The sequence below is a fragment of the Tachysurus fulvidraco genome, chromosome 11 (genome assembly GCF_022655615.1).
Source record: "Tachysurus fulvidraco isolate hzauxx_2018 chromosome 11, HZAU_PFXX_2.0, whole genome shotgun sequence".
NCBI classification, from domain to species: Eukaryota; Metazoa; Chordata; class Actinopteri; order Siluriformes; family Bagridae; genus Tachysurus; species Tachysurus fulvidraco.
In genome coordinates this window covers 5,839,354-5,865,115 of record NC_062528.1, presented here as the reverse complement: position 1 = coordinate 5,865,115, position 25,762 = coordinate 5,839,354, and the positions used below count along the sequence as shown (strand labels likewise).

General features: G+C 40.0%; 1 protein-coding gene and 1 long non-coding RNA gene across 4 annotated transcripts; both read left to right on the top strand.

Moving 5' to 3' along the window:
* Window positions 1-5,172: 5,172 nt before the first annotated feature.
* Window positions 5,173-24,066, top strand: cul5a (cullin 5a). 3 transcript variants are annotated; one of them, XM_027136866.2, is made up of 19 exons: window positions 5,173-5,444; window positions 7,721-7,830; window positions 7,943-8,042; window positions 9,375-9,551; window positions 9,655-9,796; window positions 10,254-10,399; window positions 12,421-12,501; window positions 12,604-12,697; window positions 12,777-12,907; window positions 14,286-14,393; window positions 15,579-15,643; window positions 15,770-15,902; window positions 15,984-16,115; window positions 16,249-16,372; window positions 16,462-16,637; window positions 16,737-16,898; window positions 19,071-19,189; window positions 19,289-19,412; window positions 20,738-24,066. In XM_027136866.2, the coding sequence occupies exons 1-19, from the start codon at window positions 5,421-5,423 to the stop codon at window positions 20,930-20,932; spliced, it is 2,343 nt and encodes a 780-aa protein (XP_026992667.1). In that variant the 5' UTR covers window positions 5,173-5,420; the 3' UTR covers window positions 20,933-24,066. The 3 variants fall into 3 exon arrangements, with proteins under 3 accessions (XP_026992667.1, XP_026992677.1, XP_026992656.1); XM_027136876.2 differs by lacking the exon at window positions 5,173-5,444 and adding an exon at window positions 5,449-5,577; XM_027136855.2 differs by lacking the exon at window positions 5,173-5,444 and adding an exon at window positions 5,791-6,061.
* Window positions 8,049-8,902, top strand: LOC125145884. Its single transcript, XR_007144350.1, has 2 exons — window positions 8,049-8,392; window positions 8,550-8,902. It is a non-coding gene; the product is annotated as an uncharacterized LOC125145884 (long non-coding RNA).
* Window positions 24,067-25,762: the final 1,696 nt, after the last annotated feature.

Genomic DNA, 25,762 nt, shown 5'->3' with positions numbered 1-25,762 from the left:
GAGATCCTTTTGGGATACAGGATCGTCCATTCTGGATCTTTCTGAGAAGTCTGATTCAAGGACCTTTATCATCTTTGAACGACTCATTTCTTTAACTTTATTTCGTCTTAAATAATGTGCCTCGGTTTTGAAGTTAACAGAAGATTCCATAATTGGTGGAATCCCTTACTACATAAATCCCTTACTATAATACGATGACTGGTTCCGATAGAGTCGCCATAGTCTACATAAGGATTCCCATGACCAATAATACTCCATCCAAGGTCTGTACGCTGTGCATAAGGCTGATGTTCTTGGCCAGAAACTATTTCTCTTGGCAGTAGGGCTTGTGAGCAGTTGTACCCAATGAGCAGACCTACTTCACAATCCTGTAAAGGTGCTATTTCATCTTGAAGATGCTCCAGATGCAACCAAGCCTTTGCCGTTTCATTAGATGGTATGTGAGTTCTATTGGCTGGAATAAATTCCCGAGTGTAGACTGGTGGTAAAGAAATCCTTTTACCAGAATTAAAGCCTCTGACTTGTAGGTCCTTTACTCTTTCAGAGTTTACCACAGTGGTTCTTGGGGTCATGGTAGAGAGCTTGAGCTTAACTTGTTCTTTGCTTGCTCCCAATGCTTTAGCTACTTCACTCAAAATGAAAGTTGTATCACTCTGAGAATCTAAGAGGGCATAAACAAGGACTTCTTGTGCAGGTTGAGTTATAGATGAAATCCATACAGGAATAACTGCAGCTGTTTGTGTGTTAACTTCATTAAGTATTACTCTGTTTGAAGTAACATTTGTGGTTGTTTCTTTACGTTGTACTGACTGTAGTCTTTCATGCCTTTCTTATCCTGTACTTGACTTTTCTTGACTTAACTTCAGGTTTTCTTTGATTCTGTCCTCATGCAATGTTGGATGCATTTTATGGCACATATCACAAATACTCCTACTGTTGCAGTTCTTTGAGAAATGACCAGACTTAAGACAACCAAAGCACAGCTTCTTAGCTTGAACAAATTTGATTCGGTCTGGAATTGATTTTTCCATGAGTTTCCTGCATTTGTGCAAAGCATGGCCAGTCTTTAGGCAGAAAATGCATGTTATAACGGACCTCTCACTGGAATTTGTGGCCAGTGTTTTTGCTCCAAAGCTTTGGCGTTTATGGGATTTTGGCTTTTCAACTTCACCTAATTTAAGTGCCTGTAATGATGTGACAGGGTTACAAGCAATTTTTACCTCCCTTGTCAGAAATTTAATAAACTTGCTGAAGGAGGGAAACTGATTGCTCTCCTCTTCGATTTCAATAACCTTCCGGTTTCATCTTACCGCAAGCCAATCCGGTAACTTTGAAAGAATCTTTCGATTTTCATTACAGTCATTCAAGATTTCCAATGCTTTGATATGAACCATGGCAGCCTCACAACTCCGCAGGAAGTCAACAAACTCTCTAAGCTCAAAGCTGTCTCTAGATCCCATCTTAGGCCATCCTGGAGCTTGTCCCTGTATGATTTTGCAATTGTAAATGGGTTTCCGTATCTCTCTTCTAAATCTCCCATGCAGCACCATAGGCAGATTCAGTTCCAAGTAGGAAATATCCTTCAAGTGCATTCTTCGCTTGTCCACTTACATACCTACGGAGGTAGTATATCTTTTCCTTATCTTGGATATTCTTTTGGTCGATCAATGTTTCAAAGGAGAGTTTCCAGTCATTGTACCTCAGTGGATCCCCACTAAATACTGAAGGTTCAGGAGCAGAAATTCTATTTACATTTAAAGCACCTACCAGCACCTTTACAAGTTCTGCTGTACTTTCATTTGAAGAAGCGATTACAGCTTGTGGCAGAGAAGATATTTCTGAGAAGTCCTTATGATCTTTATCTATGACCTTCTCGTCATTGTACACCTTCAATTTTGCTCGTGCTGCATTTAGACCTTTCATTGCTTCCAAATGTTGTATCTTTCTCCGTTTTTCTTCAAGAGCCTTTTGTAGAGCTACATGTTCCCCTCCAACTGAGCATTAATTTTAGCTTCCTCTTCTCTTTTTATTCTTCTTCTCACCTCTTCTGCTTCTTGCTCTAAATGACGCTTTGCAGCTGCTGCCTCTTGATCAGCTAACTTCCTTTTAACTTGTGCTTCCAGGAGCTGTATTTCCAGTTTTTCTTTACTTTGTTCTTGTAACACTTCACTTGCAGCTTCACTTTACAGCTTCACTTGCAGCAGCTTCAGCCGCCGCTTCTTGTCGTTTTACAGAGGACCTACTTGAATGTTCTGAAGCTCCATCCAAGCTAGAGGAGAATGAACCTGATTTACAAGTACTTGAATGGAAGAGGGAGCCTGCTTCAGGCCAGTCTTGCTCTTCTCCTTCTGGAATTTTTCCCTTCAGTCAACTTGAGGCTCTAGATACAACAAAGTTAGAAATCTCTACACACAAATCCACTCTTCGACACATGTCTTGATCTGGAGTTACGATTTTGCGTACGTCATCATAAACACGCTGGACATCTCAGGAAAGACCTCTGACATCACCAATGACATCATTCAGTAAATCATCTGATAAAGCCTCTGCTGATTGTGATAATGTCCGCTTAGAAGATTTAAAATGTGTTTTCCATTTGTCATAGATATAGTTAAACCTCTGTTGAAGTGACTTAATTTTTGTAGCTTGCATCTCTCTACCTTTCTCTGTTGTGGACAGTCTGTGTGTGCTTGGAGGGAGTTACAGTGAAAACTCGACTGCTCAACGACACGAGTGGATGATACAGCAAGTTTCTAGGAGCACCAAGGCTTGTCGCGCCATGTTCGTAGCACGTGAAAGATCCACAAGCGGTTCTCCAACAACTGATTTATTTGAAGACTGGTCTCCAAATCCACCGTGAAAACTCATTGGCTGCATGCTATGAGAAAGAGAAAGCGTCTTTAATTCTTCCTTATAACCATTCAAGTCCTTTTTGACTGGAACAAATTTTTTCGGAGCATACAAAATGTCCGTCCTTGCCGCTAGCCCTTAATGACTAGAAGTCTCACGTCAATTAAGCATTTAAGCACACTCTTACAACGAGGCATCAAAATAAAAGTCCCACAACATACAATAATTTGAATAATATATAAAAGTCTAAACAACAGACACAGCTTATATTCAATGAAATTTGTTATCAAAAGGTAACCAAATAAAATGTTGTAGCTGCAGTTACACTAGCTGCCAGCGGTTCCATCAATATGGCAAATAAAAAGGGAGACAGAGGACACCCCTGTCTTGTGCCACGTGATAGTTTAAATGACTTTGAGTTGTCTTGGTTGGTAATAACAGATGCAACTGGATGTGTGTACATTATTTCAATCAATTTAATACATTCTGGACCAAAACCAAATTTCTTTAGAGTCGCAATCATATATTTCCATTCTAATTGGTGAAAAGCTTGTTGAGCATCTAGCGAGATTACACATGTTTTTGAGTTTTTCTTATGATAAATTATATTAAACAGGCATCTCAGGTTAAAGTAAATAGCAATTAGACTCTTCTCTAGCATGGCCTCTAGGCTTTACAGTGTCTTTCCTGATTATTATTATAATATTCATTCATTCATTCATTCATATTCTACCGCTTATATGAACTACCTCGGGTTACAGGGAGCCTGTGCCTATCTCAGGCGTCATCGGGCATCAAGGCAGGATACACCCTGGACGGAGTGCCAACCCATCGCAGGGCACACACACACTCTCATTCACACACACACACACACACACACACACACACACACACACACACATACATACATACACACACACACACACACACACACACACACATATATATATATCACTAGACATGAAATATAATGTGACCCTAATCAGACCTAGCCCATTTAACTACTTAGGTTGTTTTTTTTGTTTTTTTTAATCAAACAGATATTGCAAGCTGTGAGTTTACTCAAACAACTCAATGCATGCAAGATAAAAAAAAATAACAATTCCATTTGGAGTTATGTTCCACCCCATCTGGAGTTTTTGCTCTCTTTTGGTGTTATTTGGTGGACTCTCCTATAAGGAGTTATATTCTTGCAATCTGGACTTATTACTCTCCCATTTGGAGGTACACCTTACACATCTGATGTTATGACCTCCAATTTGATGATATTACCCTGACATCCGGTGTTATGACCCTGCCATCTGGTCTTATGACCCTCCCATCTGGTGTTATGAACCTCCAATCTGGTCTTATGACGCTCTGATATGGTGTTATAACTCTGCCATCAGGTCTTCCAGGATCTGGTGTTATGATCCTCTAATCTGGAGTTTTGACTGCCTATCAAATATTATGACAGGCCATCTAGAGTTTTGACCTACCATCTTGTGTTATGACCCTCCCATCTGGTCTTATGACTCTCCGATATGGTATGACTCTGCCATCAGGTCTTATAAACATCCCATCTTGCGTTATGACCCTCCCATCTGGAGTTATGGACCTCCCATTTGGTTCTCCCATTTCTAGGGGTGCACCCTACACACCAGGAAGTGTTCCAGACTGCAGTAATATCATTCTTGGTGCAGGTCCATCAGGTTGTTTCCATCAGGTTTAAACAGAAGCTCGGTTGAAGGTCGATACAGTGACATCTGGTGGCACGTGTATGATTTTCTGTATATGTCTTGGTTTAAGACACAGTGTATATAATATCCTGTAAAATGCAGAAACACATCTCTGACAGTGCAACTTCCCCATTCATTTCAAAACACCATCCTTAAAATTGTGACCGCTTCAAAAAGTGTGGAATCAGGTGTGGCTTCTGCTTGGTTGGAATGAAAACCTGCACCCACACCGGCCCTTTTGTGTATAAGATCGATTACTTTTCTAAGCGATCCACATACCGGTACCCCTGGATGTCAAAGCAACGTATTTATACATAAAATCCCATTATAAGATTTACAGGTTTATAACTCGGCAAGTTTTCTAGCTATCTACACCGAACTTGGCCAGCTTCTTTAGGACCTTACTCTGGACAAAGGTTTATATTGCTGTACCTGCTGGCCTTTCGATTTTTTTCCCCTGCAGCCCCGCCACCAATAATAAAACTTTCAACAATATTGACATGTGACGTATCGAACCACTTAGGACAACGAGGGGGATTGCGTCACAACACGTGTTTTCGTATGACGTCACACGCATTATTGACGTCACATGCATGTATGATTTCACACGAAAATCTCTGCATCTCTTGAACCTCACGACATCTCTGAAAAAGATCCAGAATCGCAAAATTACCACAAAACGGACGGGTATCCTTTAGTTTTAATGCACGAGTTTAGTTTTTTTCTATTATTAACAGTTTAGTATTTTATTTATATCGCCATGAACAACACTAGGTCTGCCTACCTAAGCTCTCTGTGTTCTCATGCGGTCCAACACTCGCGAGATCAACAAGGAGAGTAAGTTAAGGAAACATGGCGATGTCGAATTTATTAAAGGTAAGACAGCTTACAGCTCGATCGCTTCCTAATACGCTCCAAATAACTGTCAGCACCGTAAACTGTTCCTTATTGTGCTTTATATGCAAGAGCTTTGATCGGGGACCTTCCTGCTAAAACCACTTTCAGCCAGGTAGTTGACTAAAACTGGGCTGATTAGCCGAGCTGTGTTTTTTTTTTTTTTTGCTAGTCATGGAACGAACATTAACGGTTTTTCCCCCACCCGTATTTCGGACAAACGCGGCATTCTTCGCTGTGATTGGTTACACGTTCTGCGCCCATGGTCGTGAGTAGAAATGACTGGCCAATCATATCACCGGAATGCGCTTATTTTGGAATACGGGTAGGAAGAATAATGCCGCACAGCTAGCATGTTAGCATGTAAGCTCACTACTGGCCAGTGTTAGCTAGGTAGCTAGCAAACAGTGATATAATTACTCGTATCATTGACGCTTTTAGATAGACTGTAAACCAACAGGGCTTTTTTTTACATTATTGAACGCAATTAGTTTGGATGTAGTTAATCTGCAGTTAGTAGACAGTTAGCTTGATGGTTAGCTGACAATCATTTGATGCCGGTTAGCAGCATTAGCATGCAACAATATATCCATCCTAAGGCAAGTTTCGCATAAACTACACCTTTTCACACAACAGAAAGTGATATTGGGTTTATTTTAAACTTTTTATTTTGTGTCTGGATGTAAAAATGCTAGCTTACTGATACAGAGTTTCTCTTCAGGTTAGCTTGGTTAAATTAGCTAGGTTAGCTAACGCCTCCGCTGCTCTTTATGTTTGTTTACAGAGATTTTAAGAAATGTTCCTATTTAATAAACCCTTTGCATTTGTTGTTGTCAGATAAACGACTTTTGGACCTGATTAAATCGACTCAAGTTGCACCTTCAGCTGTCACCTTCTTTACATTTCTATATTTGACAGAAGATTTTATTCAAAGTGTCTGAAGGAGATTAGATTCTAAACACAAAGCCTGTCAAAGGGGTTTGATTTTAAAGGAAAACTTCACCCTGAAACACTTAAGTATATTTAGAATAACACAATACCTGTGATGTGTTTAAGTGGTTCAGGTACAGATTTGTCGATTGTTGTTGTTGTGTTTTTGTTGCTCTTGTGAGAAGGTGGTTGTGCACCATGCTGAGGTCACAAGAGGGGCAGATGGAGAATATGAGAGGAATAAATGTCAGCAATCCTAAATATATGTGCTACTGTGTCTCTCTGGGGTTTCATGATCTTGTGATTACAGAAATTAATGAAAAATCAAGCAAACGCAAAAAAAATGAGGAGTTTGATTTTCTACAGAAATGGGCTATGACGGGTTGCGTGACATCGTCACAACGCTGGTTCAGCCAAAGCTCTGCGAATCAAACATTGTACATTTTTCCTGTAAAGTAATCTCATAAGTGTTTTCACCGGTTGGTGTTTAAAAGAAGAATCGTGTGCTCTGAAATTCTGTCAATTTAGTTTTGGAAAAAAAGAGAAAAAAAGGCTGCATAATACAAGGAACTGGGTAACAGTCAGATTTTACTGTTCTTAGGTGGAAATTTTAGGGGAGACAAATCCTGAGCTTAAGGTTACAGAAAAATGCAGTGCAACGATACGACAGTTAACAGCAGACGCTCCAATGACTTGTTAGCGATGCTGAAGCACAATGGTCTTGAACATGAAAGATGAAGGCTTTGGATGCTGATTGGTTTGAGGAGAGTGTGAGCTGAGAGAGCTGGACAGATTAATTGATTAAAGCTCTGCTGCATCACTCTCTTTAGGTTGAGATGAAGCAAGAGCTACTGTCTTTGGGATGTCAAACATCTCAATGAAAGAAGTCTAAACCAAAAAATAAATACATTTTCAATTTATTTCTGAAATAAATCTGTCATGGAAGCTTGCTTGTTCATTTTATAGATTAATATGTAAGTCGTTCAGGGTGGAATTTTTCCTCTTGAATGCCTTGGCTCACTAGCGCCAGATCTGGGACGTGTTAAAAAGCCGTGCATTAGAAAATAACAAATCTGATCTGATTCTGAGCAGTTCCCAGCACTTCTGATTTTGACTGACACGCTACAAATGACGCACATGAACACAAACTGCCTCAAAGCTTACTGCTATACTTTTTATTTATTTTACAGAAGTCAGTCAGTGTCTTCTCTCCCGAAATAGAAATTTGAGTGTTATTCAAAATACAGCTACAAAAAAGGATCAGCACACGTTAGTTCATAAAAAAAAATATTACTGTATACTAACAAAACTGTTTTGATCTTCCCTAGAACAAAGGGTCCCTCCAGTTTGAGGACAAGTGGGATCTGATGCGCCCAATTGTCCTCAAGTTACTTCGCCAGGAGTCTGTAACCAAGCAGCAGTGGTTCGACCTTTTCTCGTAAGATCGATTCATTGAATTTGTTGCTGATAATCACGCTTCATCTAAAATTCAGCATGAAGTCTCGTCCGTCTCGATGCTCTGCCTTTATTGCTTTTTCTTTCTGCCACAGAGATGTTCATGCAGTCTGTCTATGGGATGACAAAGGCCCAGCAAAAATTCACCAGGCTCTGAAGGAGGACATTTTAGATTTTATAAAGCAAGCCCAGGCGGTAAGGAAGAGCTTCATCAGGTTAAGATTTTTTCTTTATTCAGGTTCAAGCTACGCCAAGCTTGATTCACATGACCAGGTTGATAATTCAAATCCTTCTGTATGTGGTCCTGTATTGGATACAGATTCAACAAGCAGCCATGTGACATAATTATCTCAGAATTCACGTGGCCTGTTCCTAATATTAGTAATCATACAGACCTGCCTCATCCATCCCAATGCCCTACTTCTGGTTGGCGTCTCATCACTTGGAGGTCACTCATTGCTGCTGTGGTGGCTTTGCCTGGACACCCTGGAGATACATAAGATAACTGTGGATAATACTATTCGCAAACCATGAGGATGTCTTAGGTCTGTAATTGCCACAAACTGAGACTTTTTGCACTCAAGTCTCCATCAAATTTTAATAAAAGTTAAAAACTTAATCACATTTCCTGGTCTCACACTTATAATCTTATCCCCGGTGTTCGTATATATTTCTGTAAAGCTTCTCTGTGACCGTATCCAGGTTTAAAAGCACCGTACGAAGAACAGCAACCGTGGGGACTATTTTCAGTGGACGAAGAAATCAGTGATGCCCTCTATATTTAAAGGACTGACTTGTGTTCGAAGCAGTTGCCTAAAACGAATGTGGCTACACCGACGAAGAAATAGACTCAAGTGAATTCCATAACACAGCAATCCCACTGCTCCTGGCTCCTGTCCTGTACCCACTCATCACTCATCAAGCTAGCCATCTGGCCTTTTTCTTCACCTTCTCAACCTGATCATGTACAGCAACAAGCTGAGAAATCTGTGCTGAAGACTTGGACAACTTGGAATTTTCACTTAACTTGTTTCTTATCATCAAGAGAGAGAAAACAAGAAATTCTGCAGTGAAGCCTGTAATGTGAAATGAAATGAAATTTGATTTAACAAATCATTCAAAGCGAGATAACTATACTGTAAAACCAGCTCTATGTAAAAGAGACCAGATTAATGCATGGACCTGCTATAATGCCGTTATTTGCAGGTGATACTGTGTGCTTATTTCAGCCGTGTTAGAGTTTTTCTCTGTAATCTGATGATTTTAACCATTCAGGATAGACATTAAGGTCATACACAGCAACATATGACCAGGCCACATGACATACTCGTCTGGATTTGAAGGAAAAACAACCGTTTTCCGTCCATAGTTAAGAATGTTTTAATACAAATATCGCAGTATTCAGGGTAGGACTCAAACTTTATTCTTGACTGTTTCGAATGTTCTGCTCATCCTTATGCATGTATGAAGTATTTATGCTCATCCTTATGTGTATGAAGGTTTTTTTTCTCTCTCCGTGCTTTATAGAGAGTGCTCAGTCACCAAGATGACACGGCCCTCCTCAAGGCTTACATTGTTGAGTGGAGGAAGTTCTTCACTCAGTGTGATATACTACCTAAGCCATTTTGCCAGCTTGAGATCACGCTAATGGGGAAGCAAGGAAGCAACAAGAAGTCCAACGTGGAGGATAGCATAGTGCGTAAGGTGAGCGAGAGAGCACGAGAGACCGGGAGCAGTCAGCTCGGTGTTTCTGCATTAATCAGCTGTGATGTGACATTTTTTTTTTCACTCCTCTGTCAATTCCTAGCTGATGTTGGACACTTGGAACGAATCCATTTTCTCCAACATCAAGAACAGGCTACAGGATAGTGCAATGAAGCTGGTCCATGCTGAAAGACTCGGAGAAGCTTTTGACTCTCAGCTGGTCATCGGGGTGCGCGAGTCTTATGGTAATGACACACACACACACACTTGTAATTGTTTTTGCAGGATATTTTAAACTGCTAAAACACCTACAGTATTAGAAGATTAAGGTCATCTGTTTTTTACTACAATCTTTTATATAACCATGCCTTTTTTGGGTTAATGCTGCTATATTTATTATGTAATGAATAACACACCAGATCAGGCTTTTATACAAAAATAGTACACACTAGGGAGGTGTGATGTGGCACGACACGGAGCAGAGCCGTGAAGCGTCTGCCGCACAAGTCATGAAACTATAGCAATAACGTATGGAACATTATATATATATATATATATATATATATATATATATATATATATATATATATATATATATATATATATATATACACATACTGCGGTTAGGAGGACAGAGACAGGATATGTACGAGGACACGTGTAATAATAAAAATAATAAACCGTTATGAAACCGTTTTGCAGTGAACCTGTGTTCCAATCCCGATGATAAGCTGCAGATCTACAGGGATAACTTCGAGAAAGCCTACCTGGACTCCACTGAGAGGTTCTACAGGACACAGGCTCCTTCCTACCTACAGCAAAATGGAGTACAAAACTACATGAAATATGTAAGAGGTTTGACGCTACAGATTAGGATTCTATGCAAACATTTTATTGTAAATTGTGACTCTTTAATAGTGACAATAAGGTATAGCTTCCTCCTTGGTTAAAGTTGGCATGACCGATGTACCTTCATGATGAGATGTAAACAACATGGGGTTGTTTTAATGAGGATGGACGATTTTACAGCATGAAATTACGATTCAGAAATGTATCACGGTCCACTTTACAAGTCGCAGTAAAATCTGAAACGTACTCCGGTTTCCTCCCCTGGTCCAAAGACATGGATGGTAGGTTGATTGGCATCTCTGGAAAATTGTCCGGAGTGTGTGAGTGAATGAGAGTGTGTGTGTGTGTGTGTGCCCTGCGATGGGTTGGCACTCCGTCCAGGGTGTATCCTGCCTCAATGCCCAAAGACGCCTGAGATCCCAAGAAGTTCGGATAAGCGGTAGAAAATGGAAGCTAGCTAACTTAGATAATGTTAACGATGAGCAGATCCTCGTTGTCAAGATTCGATTATTAGTTCCCAAGTGGCTCAACAGAAAATCGCTATCCATGGCTGTAAGCAATGTGAACAACGTTGACATGCTGTCTGGATAGGAGGGTCATGCTCTCTGTGTCGTCAGCAGCACTAACCTCTCATGAACATCTGTGAGCTCATGAGTTTTCATAGCCATTTCACCTGAACGGTTTACGCTGCAATGTGACGCAGCATGAACAACAGTTAAAGATCCATTCAGACCTGTATGGCGAACGTTGATTAGCCAAAAATTAGCGAGAAAATAGTTAACTAAATTAACTAAGTTACTTTAGCAGCTTTTTACTGGCTGGCTACATAGTGCTCATGTTACCTGCAGTTCAGCTCTACAGTAGCAGTGTCTGTAAATGCAAGTCGATAATTGATCATAGTGACCACTAGGAGGACATGATGGTCAAGGTGCTGGGTTCCTAATCAGAAGGTCGGGGTTCAAGCCCACAAGCTACTGCTGAGACATCTACGTTGGGTCGTAGGGACCGCGCGATGGCTGACCCTGCGCTCTGACCCCAGGCTCATAATAGCCTGGGATATGCGAAAACCAGGGGTAGTCATGACCTAATGGTTAAAGAGTTTGACTCCTAACCCTAAGGTTGTGGGTTCGAGTCTAAATGGCTGACCACTTCTCTGTGTGCGTGTGTGTGTGTTCACTGCTGTGTGTGTGTGTGTGCGCATTTTGGATGGGTTAAATGCAGAGAACGAATTCTGAGTATGGGTCACCTTACTTAGCCGTATGTCGCGTCACTCACTATATCAAATAAATTCTGAAGGATAGAAAGATAGGAGTTAAGAATGTAGGTGTTAAGAATTAATTACCAAATTCTTAATTACCAGAATTAAGAATGTTAAGAGAGTAATAACTTGTGCAGAATTCATCACTAACTACTCATGTAAAATATTCTGGTAGTGTATTTAAGCTTGTACACCTTTCCAATTACACTCTATGGCCTATAAGGTTTGTGGAAACCTGACTGTGATAACTATATGCGGTTCTTCCACAAACTGTTGCCCCGAAGTTGGAAGCACACAATTATATAATGTTATACAGTGTTTATATAGTGTAGCAATAAAACTTTCTTTTCAGTGGAGTTAAGGGACCTGCTCCAGCCCTGTTTCAGCATGACGATGCTCCTGTGCACAAAGTGAGCTCCATTAGGATATAAAGAATGGGTAAATCCCCAAAGACATTGTCAATTGGAAAATCTAATGGAAAGCTTTCCCAGAAGACTAAACAAAGTGAAACTAAATATGGAACAAAATATTCAGTCATATTGTGTATGTCTTTGCTTTAGCTCACACGTGCTCACGAGTCCATATTTCAGTTAAAAAAATATATATATATGTATGTATGTATAAAATAATCAATCATATAAATAATAATCATCAATTGTATTAATATATATGAAAATCGTTTAATAAAATTTACTCATTTGTATATGATTGTACATCCTTTATGATTTTTTTTATGTTTGCTGTCATCTTCGTCTCATGCAGGCAGATGCTAAATTAAGGGAGGAGGAAAAACGTGCACTACGCTATTTAGAGACACGACGTGAATGTAACTCTGTCCAAGCAGTGAGTATTTAAATGATGTCCACAGTTGCATCTTTTTACCATTACTACGACGAGATGGCTGAAAATCCAGCATTTCTGATTGAGAAATAAACTTTCTTTCAGCTTATGGAATGTTGTGTAAATGCACTGGTGACGTCGTTTAAAGAAACAATCTTGGCAGAATGTCCAGGCATGATTAAACGCAACGAGACTGACAGTGAGTATCAGAATTAACTGTTATATTTCCTTTTGAGTAGGAGCCTTCTTATCGTTTTAAACGCTATGTACAATTACAGAGCTTCACCTGATGTTCTCGCTGATGGATAAAGTGCCCAGTGGAATTGAACCCATGCTTAAGGATTTGGAGGAACACATCATCAGTGCTGGCCTGGCTGACATGGTTGCTGCTGCTGAGACTATCACGACAGTGAGTGGGGGAAAAAACACTTCCAAATATGTATAATTTTATCCTATGGAGGATGATTATTAGGTCTCACAATTCTGTGGGTTGTTTTCTCTGTGTTATTTCATTTTTGTAACTGCTGACAGTAATGCTTATTTGAATAATGCCGGAAAAACACAGTGCTAAAGCTGAAAATATTAAAAAAACAACAGGTAAATTCAAGTCAAGAAGCTTTTATTGTCATTTCAACCATATATAGCTGTTGCAGTACACAGTGATATGAGACAAAGTTTCTCCAGGATTGTGGTGCTACATTAAACAAAGACAGAGCTAAGGATTAAGTAAGTTAGTCCTAGATACATAAAATGCAACTGTGCAACCTGGTGCAAACAGTGCAGGACAAGACAGTGCAGGACAAGACAGACAAGACATGCAGACAAAAAGATACAAGACAATACACAAAAGACAAACAGAAACAGCACCGACCGACCAGTGTACATACTGTATGTTCAGACAATATTGCATGCAGTAATACTAGAATGAACACAGTTTCTTAGCAGCCGGTCCCTGAGATACTGTATAGGATTGTTCAAAAACAGTAAACGACTGAGATATTGTAAAGTATGTGCAAAACGACCGAGATATTGTACAGTATGTGCAAAAACGACTGACATGTTGTACAGCGTGTGCAAAACGACTGACATGTTGTACAGCGTGTGCAAAACGACTGACATGTTGTACAGCGTGTGCAAAACGACTGACATGTTGTACAGCGTGTGCAAAACGACTGACATGTTGTACAGCGTGTGCAAAACGACTGACATGTTGTACAGCGTGTGCAAAACGACTGACATGTTGTACAGTGTGTGCAAAGAGCAAAAAAGTAAAAAAGTGTCCAAAACAGCATGTAAACAGTTTGAATGTAAGCAGCATGTAAACAAGTCGATGGATATATATTAGAAGTGTGTGTTTGGTGTAGGTCTGTGCAGTCCATACAGTTTGTGTTTGTGTTATAGATGTATAGACCTAAAGATGTTCAGTTGGGTTGAGGTCAGGGGTCTGTGTAAGGCACTAGAGTTGTTGGCAGACCATGGCATCATGGTGCTCACTTTGTCATGCTGGGACAGAGTTGGGCCTCTTACTTCATGTAAAGGAAAATCTTTACTGTTATAGCATAGAAACACATCCTATACAATGATGTGCTTCAAACTTTGTGACAACAGTTTTAGAGAAGAACCACATATCTGTGTGATGGTCAGGTGTTCCCAAACTTTTGGCTGTTTAGTGTACACCATATTGTTATTACTGTCACCATCTTTATGGTCTGAAATGAATTATTAAAAACATCATAAATTTAAAAAACTTGAAGGAAAAAAAAACCCTCTAATATTTCTGTGTTCAGGACTCTGAGAAGTATGTGGAGCAGCTTCTTACTCTGTTTAACCGCTTTAGTAAACTTGTGAAGGAGGCATTCCAGGACGATCCTCGATTCCTCACAGCCAGAGATAAAGTGAGTGTACTGCAGCAGATGTGTTCATGCACTGGCTCTCTTAAAGGTGGGGTCTCCGATTTTTGAAAGCCAATGTTGACATTTGAAATCACCAAAACAAACACGCCCCTAACTCAAATGTGTCGCACCCCTGTATTTATAGCTCCGCCCACACATACATGCGTAACCCAGGCAACTAATGGTAAGAAATATGTCTATTGTAGCTGAAGGGAAGAACAATACGATTGCAGATAAACAAACAAGCAAAAATGACACACAAACATAATCATGCAAAGGACAAGGGCATATATTAGTTCTGTGTAACAAAGCAAAACCAACGTTACTCACCTATCAAGAAGGAAAAAAGCGCCTCGGCGTCTTAAGTAAAGTTTGCGCAGATTGGAGTTTCCCGAGTCAATAACTCCTGAGCTAAACGCTGTTACTACACAAAACGCGGTTGTAGCTGCGTCTCTACATTACTACGATAGAAAAGAGGTGTTATTTGTGTAGTAACAGCGTTTAGCTCAGGAGTTATTGACTCGGGAAACTCCAACCTGTGAATATGTGGCCAACTTCCTGCTCCTTCAGTTCTCTCCAGCGCTGGAAAGCTGATCCTATATTAACACGTCCTACTTCTTGCCTTATCGTAAGTCTTTCTTCACTTTCTTTGTTTGTTTTTATCCTCCGTGTCAATGTTAAAACCGCTTTCTGCTAATGTCACACATGCGCACTAAACACTCTCTCTGCCACATGTTGACAAGCCACGCCCCTTTCTGCTCATTGGCTACACGTTAGTTTTGTTTTTTGTTTATTATTCGGCCCGTGTTTTGTTTGTCGGCCCGACTCAGTTTTCTGAAGCATTTCTCAAACAACGGAGACCCCACCTTTAAATGTTTACTACAATTTAATGAGTGTAATTACACCGTGATTCATTACTGTAGACTATGGCTGGGCGATAAGATGACGTTGGATGCTTAACATGTCAGTGCTAAACCTCATAAGAGCTTATGAGAGATAATACAGAAATATTTATATTGTATCTGAATTCAGTTGTACTACATACGATGCATTACGGAACTAGCGATTGATGCTGGCTATAAATTTATTAGCAAAAACATGTGACATCATAAATAAATGATGAATAAAATATCATTAAAAAAAACTACTTGCGGCTGATTACCCTAACACCTTGTTTATTTTTGCCAGGCATACAAAGCAGTTGTGAACGATGCCACAATATTTAAGTTGGAGCTACCTATGAAACAGAAGGGGTGAGTAAGTAAAAGTAGCTGTGCTTGTCCTGTCTGGTTTCTTTTTGAATATAATTTGAACTATTTGTACAGCTAAATTCTACAAGTTAAGATGTTGTAGTAATTCATCTCTGTGCTTGTTTATAGAGTGGGCCTTAAAACGCAACCCGAGTCCAAGTGTCCAGAGCTGCTAGCCAACTACTGCGACATGCTGCTTAGGAAGACGCCACTCAGTAAGAAGCTCACCTCAGAGGAGATCGAGCTGAAGTTAAAAGAAGTGGTAAAGGCTTTTTAAACGCACTTTGAGCTTCGGCACAACGAAATCCCTTTCTGTTTGACTTGATTTTTTTTTCTTTTGTAGTTGCTGGTGCTAAAATATGTCCATAATAAGGATGTATTTATGAGGTATCATAAAGCCCATCTAACCAGGAGGCTGATCCTGGACATCTCAGCTGACAGTGAGATTGAAGAGAACATGGTCGAATGGCTCAGGGTAAGGACAGATAGGAAAACGTTCCTATCTTTGTTTGACATAATAATAATTAATGGTCCAAATGTGCACAACTCTGATTATCTGCAAAGTTCCTATTATCAGGTTCTTATCTCAAAACGTTTTAATTCTGTAGGAAGTCGGTATGCCGGCCGATTATGTCAACAAGCTAGCTAGAATGTTCCAAGACATCAAAGTCTCCGAGGATCTAAACCAGGTCTTCAAGGAGATGCATAAACACAACAAACTTGCTTTACCAGGTGACTGTAAAACACAGGCTTTTTATCTGTGATCATGGCTTAACCCAATCAGAGCTGGACCTTATGCCGTTATGTGTTCTGTGGTGCAGCTGACTCCGTAAATATAAAGATCCTGAATGCTGGAGCATGGTCACGCAGCTCAGAGAAGGTCTTTGTTTCACTTCCTACTGAGCTGGAGGACCTCATCCCTGAAGTTGAGGACTTTTACAAGAAGAATCACAGCGGCAGAAAGCTGCACTGGCACCACCTTATGTCCAACGGCATCGTGAGTTTGGTTATAGTTTGTATTTCTGTAAACTTTACTCGAAGCGACGCCTGCTATTAAGTATCAACATTATTTGTTTTTGGTTTTTTCCCCCCACAGATCACATTTAAGAATGAAGTGGGTCAGTATGACTTGGAGGTCACAACCTTCCAGCTGGCTGTTCTTTTTGCCTGGAACCAAAGACCCAGAGAGAAGATCAGCTTCGAAAACCTGAAGCTTGCCACTGAGCTGCCCGATGCAGAGCTGAGACGCACACTCTGGGTGAGGAGGGAATATATAAATGTACAGCGTATACCTGTGGAATTTTCCACGCTAGGTTATGTTGTGATTTTGACAGCAGTCAAGTCAGTTATATAATTCTACAAAAAAAGTGTTGCTGAATTCTGCTTATATACTGTGGCATGGTTTTGAGAGAGAATATACAAACTGATGTACAGTCATTATTTGACAGAACTGCATGAGGCAGCAGTGCACTAAGTGAGGTCATAACTAGACAATGTACACTCTATGGTCAAAAGTTTGTGCACACTTAACTGAATACACCTACATATCCTTGTGTTATGAACTCGTTGTCTATTTCCTTTTCAGTTCAGTTCAATGGGGTTGAAGTCAGGGCTCTGTGAGGGACACCGAGGCAGTTTGAGTGCTGGTTCGGAGCCTAATTTAGAACCATTTCTGTCTTTTTCGACAGGCAAAGTACCGGCTCTGTACCAGGAAAAGTGGTTCTTAAGTAGCACCAAACGTTGCTGGTCTAGACTTAAGAGCCGCTTGTGTCAGGGGCTGTGGGCGGGGCTACTGTTTGATAATGTACCTACAGTATACTAATGTTTAATACACTTTTACTTTACTGCAATATGATCAGTTATCAGAGCACATGATATTAGGCAGCTACATGCTAAGGCTAATTTATTTCTGTGTTAATGATAAAATAACGTTATGTACTTTCTCGATTACAACCTCCGTTTATACAAATTACACGGAGCTGCACGAACACGTTGGATTCGCCACGTTTTGATGCCAATGTAGGTTCACAAAGCCATGAGCATTAACAGTAAAGCAACATCCGCCATTGTTGTTGGTGTGTTTGTGTTTGCCGCTGCTACGCTAACTTTGAACCAACTTTGAACCAGCACTAGCTCTGAACCAGCACCCGCTTCTTTTTGGTGGAAAAGAGGTATTAGGTTCTTAAGCTCCAATCTTGGCAAACCATGTTGGAGCACTCTTTGTGCCCAGTGGCATAGAAATGCTGGAACAAGGCCGAGCCTCTTATTTTCAATGAATAGAAATTGTTAGTATTCACAGACATCGAATACCTTTTTTTTTTTTTTTTGTCTTTATTCTTATTTTAAAGGGCCTACATATGGCAGTAATGTTCAGTTATCCATATACTTACTGTATGTCCATATAATGTGTGTGTATAAATTACACAGTGCATGCAACAAAAGGATTTATGATAAAAAAATTTTTTTTTTACACACTGCTTTAATCTGCATAATATACACCATAAGAAATAGTTTTCTTAGCGTTTCAGATTCATTGTCTATTCAATTGATGCCCTATCAAACTGAATGTACAGATTACAGACGTCTGCATGGCAATGCCGTTAGGACTTAAAGGAAATGTGTGTAGACGCCAGAGACCGGCTTGGTGAAGGGATCTGAAAACTTTTTTCACCTCAGCTTCGAAGATCTCGAAGAATCATTTTAAAATAAATGAAGACAAACCTAGGGCTATGGCCCAGACAAACTGAGTATATGGTGAAAAAGAAGTTTGGTCATGGAGGTAACCAAGAACCTGTAGAACTCCTGTCTGGAGAGAACTGGTACAGTCATCTGTTTATTCATCCAGATTAAACACTTTGGCCTGTTACTATAAATGTAAGATAACAAATACATCTAAAGGAAACCAGGAAATCCTCACACGATCAGTTCCATCCCTATATCGAAGCACGTTGTCCCGATGTCAGGAGCCTTTTTTCCCAGTGACTGAGAAACTTGTGGGGGAAATCTGCTGAATAGAACTCAGGACTTTCATTTTGCAATATGACAGTGACTTAAAACACTGCCACAGGAAATGTTCATGAATGCGCTTGAGTGACCCACGAGCCAAATTAGCAGACCTCGTTTCAGGAGGTACCTGAAAATAGCGTTACTGTGATTTATCTACTTTCAGCCAGACAGAGCCTGAAATGTCAGAGAGCTGCTGCTTGGGCGTCTTAACGCGTCTCATTATGGAGTTATTACGGTATATCGTTATGCAGAAAATTGAGGGAAAGTTATTCATCATTAAAAGGGTTTAAATCATTTCTGAATGCACAGTGATTAGTGCACACATTTGTCATGTTCTTAAGTCACATCTATCTATGTATTATAGCGGGTGAGATTTAATCACCACGCTGACTTCTGTGCTGTCGTTATTTCTCTCTCTTTTCAGTCTCTCGTTGCCTTCCCAAAACTCAAACGGCAGGTGCTATCATACGAACCTCAAGTGAGCTCTCCCAAAGACTTCACCGATAGTACATTGTTCTTCGTTAACCAGGAATTCTCCTTGATGTGCGTATCTCCTTTTGATATTATTTACATTTGTCATAATCAAGGTAAACGGGTTAAGTGGTGACATGGCGCTACAGTCTTAGATGCTTTGCCTTTCAGAAAAAACTCCAAGGTGCAGAAAAGGGGGAAGATTAACCTGATTGGCCGCCTACAGCTGACTACAGAGCGAATGAGAGAGGAGGAGAACGAGGGCATTGTTCAGCTAAGAATATTAAGAACACAGGTATGTAATAATTTTTATACTAAACTACTAATATAACTATTACATGAACCGGACATTCATCCGTTAATACAGGCAGGCCACGCAGTAAGCTGCATCAGCTGCCTCCACAAGGCGCACCAATCCGGCACGACTTCCATAATTTTCCTCCTTTAAATCCTCGCCTATTGCGCTCCTACGCATCTCCGCTGCTGTGATCCAACACCCTCCTCCATCCCTGACTCCTCCAGCCAGAACCTGTCGCCAGTGCTGATTCTTCACGTAAAAAATCCGCACCTCGTGCAATTTCGGTTCTGATTCTGAGCGGTAACGGGGGGTCTATTCATTCCCCAGCGCTGCCTCCGGACGGGCGCTTGGGAAAAATTCTCCCAGAACAGAACCATCCCGCTAACAATAACTGTAAGCTCGCTAATCTTCATTTACGAAGTGGTCCTGACTGAATTGTAGTTTTTCCGGTCATATAATTAGAATATCATCAAAAAGGTGATTTATTTCACTAATTCCATTCAAAAAAGTGAAACTTGTATATTATATTCATTCATTACACACAGACTGATGTTTCAAATGTTTATTTCTTTTCATTTTGATGATTATAACTGACACAGCTAAGGAAAATCACAAATTCAGTATCTCAGAAAATTAGAATATTACTTACAGTAAGACCAATATAAAGAAAGGATTTTTAGAAATCTCGATACTTTAGAGCACTCGATACTTAGTCGGGGCTCCTTTAGCCTGAATTATTGCAGCAATGTGGCGTGGCATGGAGTCGATCAGTCTGTGGCACTGCTCAGGTGTTATGAGAGCCCAGGTTGCTCTGATGGTGAGCTGAAGCTCTTCTGCATTGTTGGGTCTGGCATATTGCCTCTTCCTCTTCACAATACCCCATAGATTTTCTATGGAGTTAAGGTCAGGCGGGTTTGCTGGCCAGTTAGGTACAGGGATCCCATGGTCCTTAAACCAGGTACCGGTAGCTTTGACACTGTGTGCAGTTGCCAAGTCCTGTTGGAAAATGAATCTCCATAAAGTTGGTCAGCAGCAGTTTTTTTTTATTATTATTATTATTATTATTATTATTATTCCATTCCCCGCTCGCTGGACCAGAGAAAGGCTACAGCTATAGAGCCATTTAACAAATTTCCCTCAGATTTGGAGCTCTCTGATTGGTTAAACATTAAAAGTGCATTAGTTACTTATTTATAAGAAAGGAATGTTATGTAAGAGGACCGTTTGGAAATTTCAGTTGATGCAAATGTATGCTGGGTTTTTTTTCCACTAAGAGTTTTGCAGTGTTGCACCGTTTCATGTTTCTCTCTTTTGACTTCTAGGAGGCCATTATTCAAATTATGAAGATGCGAAAGAAGATCACGAATGCCCAGTTGCAGACCGAGCTGGTGGAGATCCTGAAAAACATGTTCCTTCCCCAGAAGAAGATGATCAAGGAGCAGATCGAATGGCTGATTGAGCACAAGTACATCAAGCGTGACGAGTCAGACATTAACACCTTTATCTACATGGCATAGCACTGAGGTTTACGCTGGAAATGCTTATCGTTCCAATCAAGATGAAGACAGTGAACCTGCACCGGCTCAGCAGTGGGAGAGGAGTGCTGACACAATGGAGCAACCAAGCTGGCTGCTGATCTTCTCGTGGAGTGATGGGCTTGTTCTACACGACAGTCACACACCAGAATAGCTTGTTTTCAAGAAAAATCCCTGCCTTACCTTACAGTAAAGAAACCTGAGATGAGGATTGGAGATTTCAAAGGAAAAACAAAACAAAACAAAAAATGAACTATATTTTTGCCAACAGGTAGTCAGTATGCATGGTGGGTGGTTTGCCTTTATTATTTTTTTTTTTTTGTGAGTGTCGACATCAACAGCATGCTGTCGGTGGGAATGTCTATCATCCGAGGACTCGTTTGTGTGTGCCGTGTTTGTGTGTGTGTGTGTGTGTCCTTGTCTGGTCCAGGCTGTGTCCACTCTTCTCCTCTCCAGCTCAGCGCTCAGCCTGGTCCAAAAGCTCACACTGCAGCCACATGGGAGCTCCGTCACCACGATGGTGGACTGGAGCGTTAGCACTTTACGCATTCTGCCACACATTCAGCATGGCCGTGTTCCCGTCATCTGTTCTGTGTTGCTCTGGTTTCTTTTTTTTGTTTGTTTGTTTGTTTTTTGTTAAACGTGGATAGTTGATGACGGTATATGGCAGCCATATTGATATAACAGAGAAGTTCACTTTACTTTCCCCTTATTCTGTAGGCCGGACCGAAGTCAGTAATAACGGATATCAGATACAGTTACAGTGTGATACAAGAGACACGCCGTAGTACTGCTGTACAGTGTGGGGTTTAGTAGCCGTCCGTTCCGTTATCAGAGTTTTGTTCCGCCTCGGAGATAACGTTACTTTTCTTCCATTCAAGCCGCTAAAGGACATTTTGTCTGGCTTCTTAGTGAGTTAATCGGGGCAGCTGTGTTATATTGGAACGGTTTGATTTCATAAAGCGTCTCTCGGCACCTTGCACATCGTCCACACGGAAGGATCGACATTAGCATTTTTACATAAATTATATAGGCAATATTTTCTAGCGCATTTCATTTTCACTTACTCATTTAGGATCGGTTCCCTCTGACAGATATCATTACTCTGTTTCTAAATGATGTCATTTTTATAGCACAGCCTCCTCACACTTGATTAAATTTCAGCCATGTCATAGTGATGTTTTTCCTTATCAGACTCGTGTGATGAGTCATCATTTAAAAAAATAATAATAATAATTTTGTCTTGCTACCTACACAGCCTACTGAAAATGTTTCACACCAGTCATTAGTTGGGTTGTTTACACTGACCTACTTAAGCACGTGTTTTAAAGTATCTGGAGGTCATTTGGCCTGTAATGATGAAAAAATAATCATTAAATATTACATAAAGCAACATTTTGTGAATTAAAAGTCTAGTGCATATATGATACATTATATACCATCACCATGTTTTAGTATTAATACCTATACATTATTTTAAAAATAGTCACTCTTATGTAAATCAGCCATAAATACGATGTGTAGCATTAAATAGGTTACATACAGGGTTTATTTATACACCTTTATTTTATTTATTAATCATTATACAATCCTGAGCCACACAAATCATCATTCATCACAACGTGAAAACGAGTACCCACTCGAAGGCCAGGCAGGGAAAGCTGACACACACAGACCGAGCGCTTCATCAGTAAAACACGATGCAGTGATGTCACTCGTTTATTCACCTTCAGTAAGCACTTTATCCAAGTCAAGGTCACTCTGGATCTGAAGCCTATTCCAGGAACATTATGTACAAGGCAGGATTTATATCCATTATGGATTCCAGTCTATCACAGGGTATCGTACACATACACACACACCAAAAAAGAGCATAAACAGGTGTGTGTATACGTTCTTCAACGATCTGTTTCAGTTTCCTAAATTGCAGCTGACATTTACAGAGTCATCTTAGTCTTTTGACTGGTGTGTAATAATTCTGATTTCCGTTTCGATTTCTATTTAATGAAGCTGTTGAATTCGGCATGCATGGTTTGAATGTAAGTTTTCCATTAAGTACAGTGACACTAAAGATTTTTAAATTTCCCGTAGCTACCTAGTGAGCGAATGGTTTTTAATTTGGAAAAAAGAAAAAAAAAATCATTGCTCTTCCCCTTATTAAGCTTATTTTTGTGCAAGCATTAAAATTAAATGGAAATGCATTTGATTAATAACCCAGAGTAATATTTTTACAACACAAGGCAAGAAGAAAATACTTCCAGACTGTTTTAATAACTTGGTTAAGTAAAATCCGAAGTGGACGTAGTGCGTAAAGGGAGGTGCTGCAGCTGTTAACGCGAGGACGTCGTGTTAACGTAGAACACGGAGTCATGTCAGATTCAAAGCGACAGAAGACTTGAAGTCAGGTTGTGTGATTTCTGTTGTTCCCTGTTCCCTAAATTCTGACACGATAGACCTCGTCGTAGCTTCGGTTGATCTTGCACATAAATCCACAAAAGCATCTTGATCCAAACCTAGTACTGATTTTCAGTCCTTTTATATTTTAGGAGCTTTCAGAAGCTGTTTGTGTTTTTGTGTCCCGTTCACTTTTCACACACCTCCCACTACATCCGCACGTGAAAAGGCTGCAGTGAGGCATATAATCAGTATTTTGTTTTCTTTCAAAATAGAGTTGAACGAACAATTTTCAGTGTTAATTTCTGAGCGAACGAGTGAGTGAGTCATTTTCTGCACTTGACAGTTTCGTCTTTAGGGAAAACGACGGCGAGAAATTAAAGTATGCTTTAGTTTGACACAACATCAACATGACAACTATTCATTTACTTATTCAACATGGATTACTGTGTAGGATCATGTACATCTCAAAGTTGTGCAGAACTGACAGCTGCAAAAGATAAAGACTTGGGTTTTTACATCCCCTGCTACAAGAATTCACGTGAATGTGTGCCATTATGTGCAGTGAGTGTTCAGAGCTGTGGGGCGCTCAAGTGGATGTTCATCGTGCAGTCGGGGTGAAGCGGTTTGGTGTACACCATATGTTTATTTCTCTTCAAATGAATTTTTTTTTATGTTGTATAATTTATTTCCTTGCTAAATAAAGATGTCTTTTAAAGGAGGCTGCTGTGGCTTTGACGTCTGTTGACGGTTTGTTGCACTGCATCTTGAACCTGACGAGGATCATGCATCATTTCTGCCCAGAATTGAATCTAGAGCTAAAGAGAGCCGTCCAAGCCGGTATCAGTGGTTTCTCTGCATCATAACTGATGTCAGATTTACAAATCAGTGGGTAAAAAAAAGTGACAACATCATGATACTTGAAGACATTTCTGATACTCAATATGTCTCATAGTTTTGTGTTGAGTTTCATGATACTGAAATACTGAACAATAAATAAGTCCAGTTATAATATACAGCCTAATGCTTTCAATCAGTTTGTAATGAATATTATTTTATTTACTTATTTATTTTAAGATACATTTTTATACAGTGACTTGTTTTTGGATTAAATCCATTCACTTCAAGTGGCAAGTCTAAAAAGGCTAATTACAATAGGAACTCATTAATATTCACCCATTGTGCCTTTTGTTTATTTGTATTGCCAAAAGGCAGCTTTATAGAAATCTGGATACAGGTTTAGATCTCTAATATGCAAGCCTAAGACAAGACCTGTACACACACACGTACACCTACTCATTCACGCAGTCTAATCAGACAGTCATGTAGCAGCAGTTCAATGCATTTAATCATGAAGAAAAGTGCCAGCAGCTTCAGGTAAAGCTCACCTCAAGCATGTGGCATCAGTGTAAGGAACTTCCGGGTGCTGGGATCTTAACTCACAATTCTACAAACAGTCGGCCAACGCCTTAACCACTGAGCTACTACTTACCCAGTAAGCAGCCAGTAAGCATTAGTTGAGTTGACAGAAATGTCTTTTGAGAAACAACAATGAAAAATGACCAGTTCGTTTTTTATTTCAATTCAATAATTAATTGTAATTCATTTATTTAATTCTATTCTTCTTCTTCTTCTTAATAATAATAATAATAATAATAGTATAACGTTCTTAATGAGCAAGCCTGAGCTAAGATGATATGAGGAAGAAACTTTGAGAGGACTCAGAAGAGAACCTCATCCTAATTTGCGTGACACTGGTAAATAATTTAAACGTAAATAATGCAGGCATTTTTAAATGTTCACTGACGAAGACCCGAGCACAAAGCTGACCGACACATAGGCAGTTCGATGGCGGAGTGATTGGTACAAGCTGAAGGAATGGCTACAGTAACTCATGATACTGCAGCATGGCAGAAAGCAAACTCAGAATGGTTTCATAAACATGACATAGTGTTCAATGGTCTTTAGAGGCCTTCCCAGTGACTGGATCTGAATCCAATAGAACACCTTTGGGGTGTGATAGAATGGGAGACTTTTATCTGGAGTTGAACAAAAGCTTCTTCACAAACTTCTGTGCTGCCTGTATCATAACCCAAACTCCCATCATGCATCACATTACTCTCTGCCTTCCACAACTCCACTGGCTTCCTATTAAACATTGTAATGATTTTAAGGTTCTTCTCCTCACCTTTAAAACTCTTCATAATTTTGCTCCACCATACCTCGCAGATCTCATACAGTTCTACACTCCCTCAAACTCTCCGCTTTTCCTCGTCTAGGCTCCTTATTACACCTCCTGCCCTTTTAACCACCATAGATCCTTTAGTCACTCTGCTCCTCGTCTCTGGACTTTGCTCCCAGAAAACATCTGTAAAATAGACTCACTAACCACGTTTAAAACACTACTCAAAACCTATT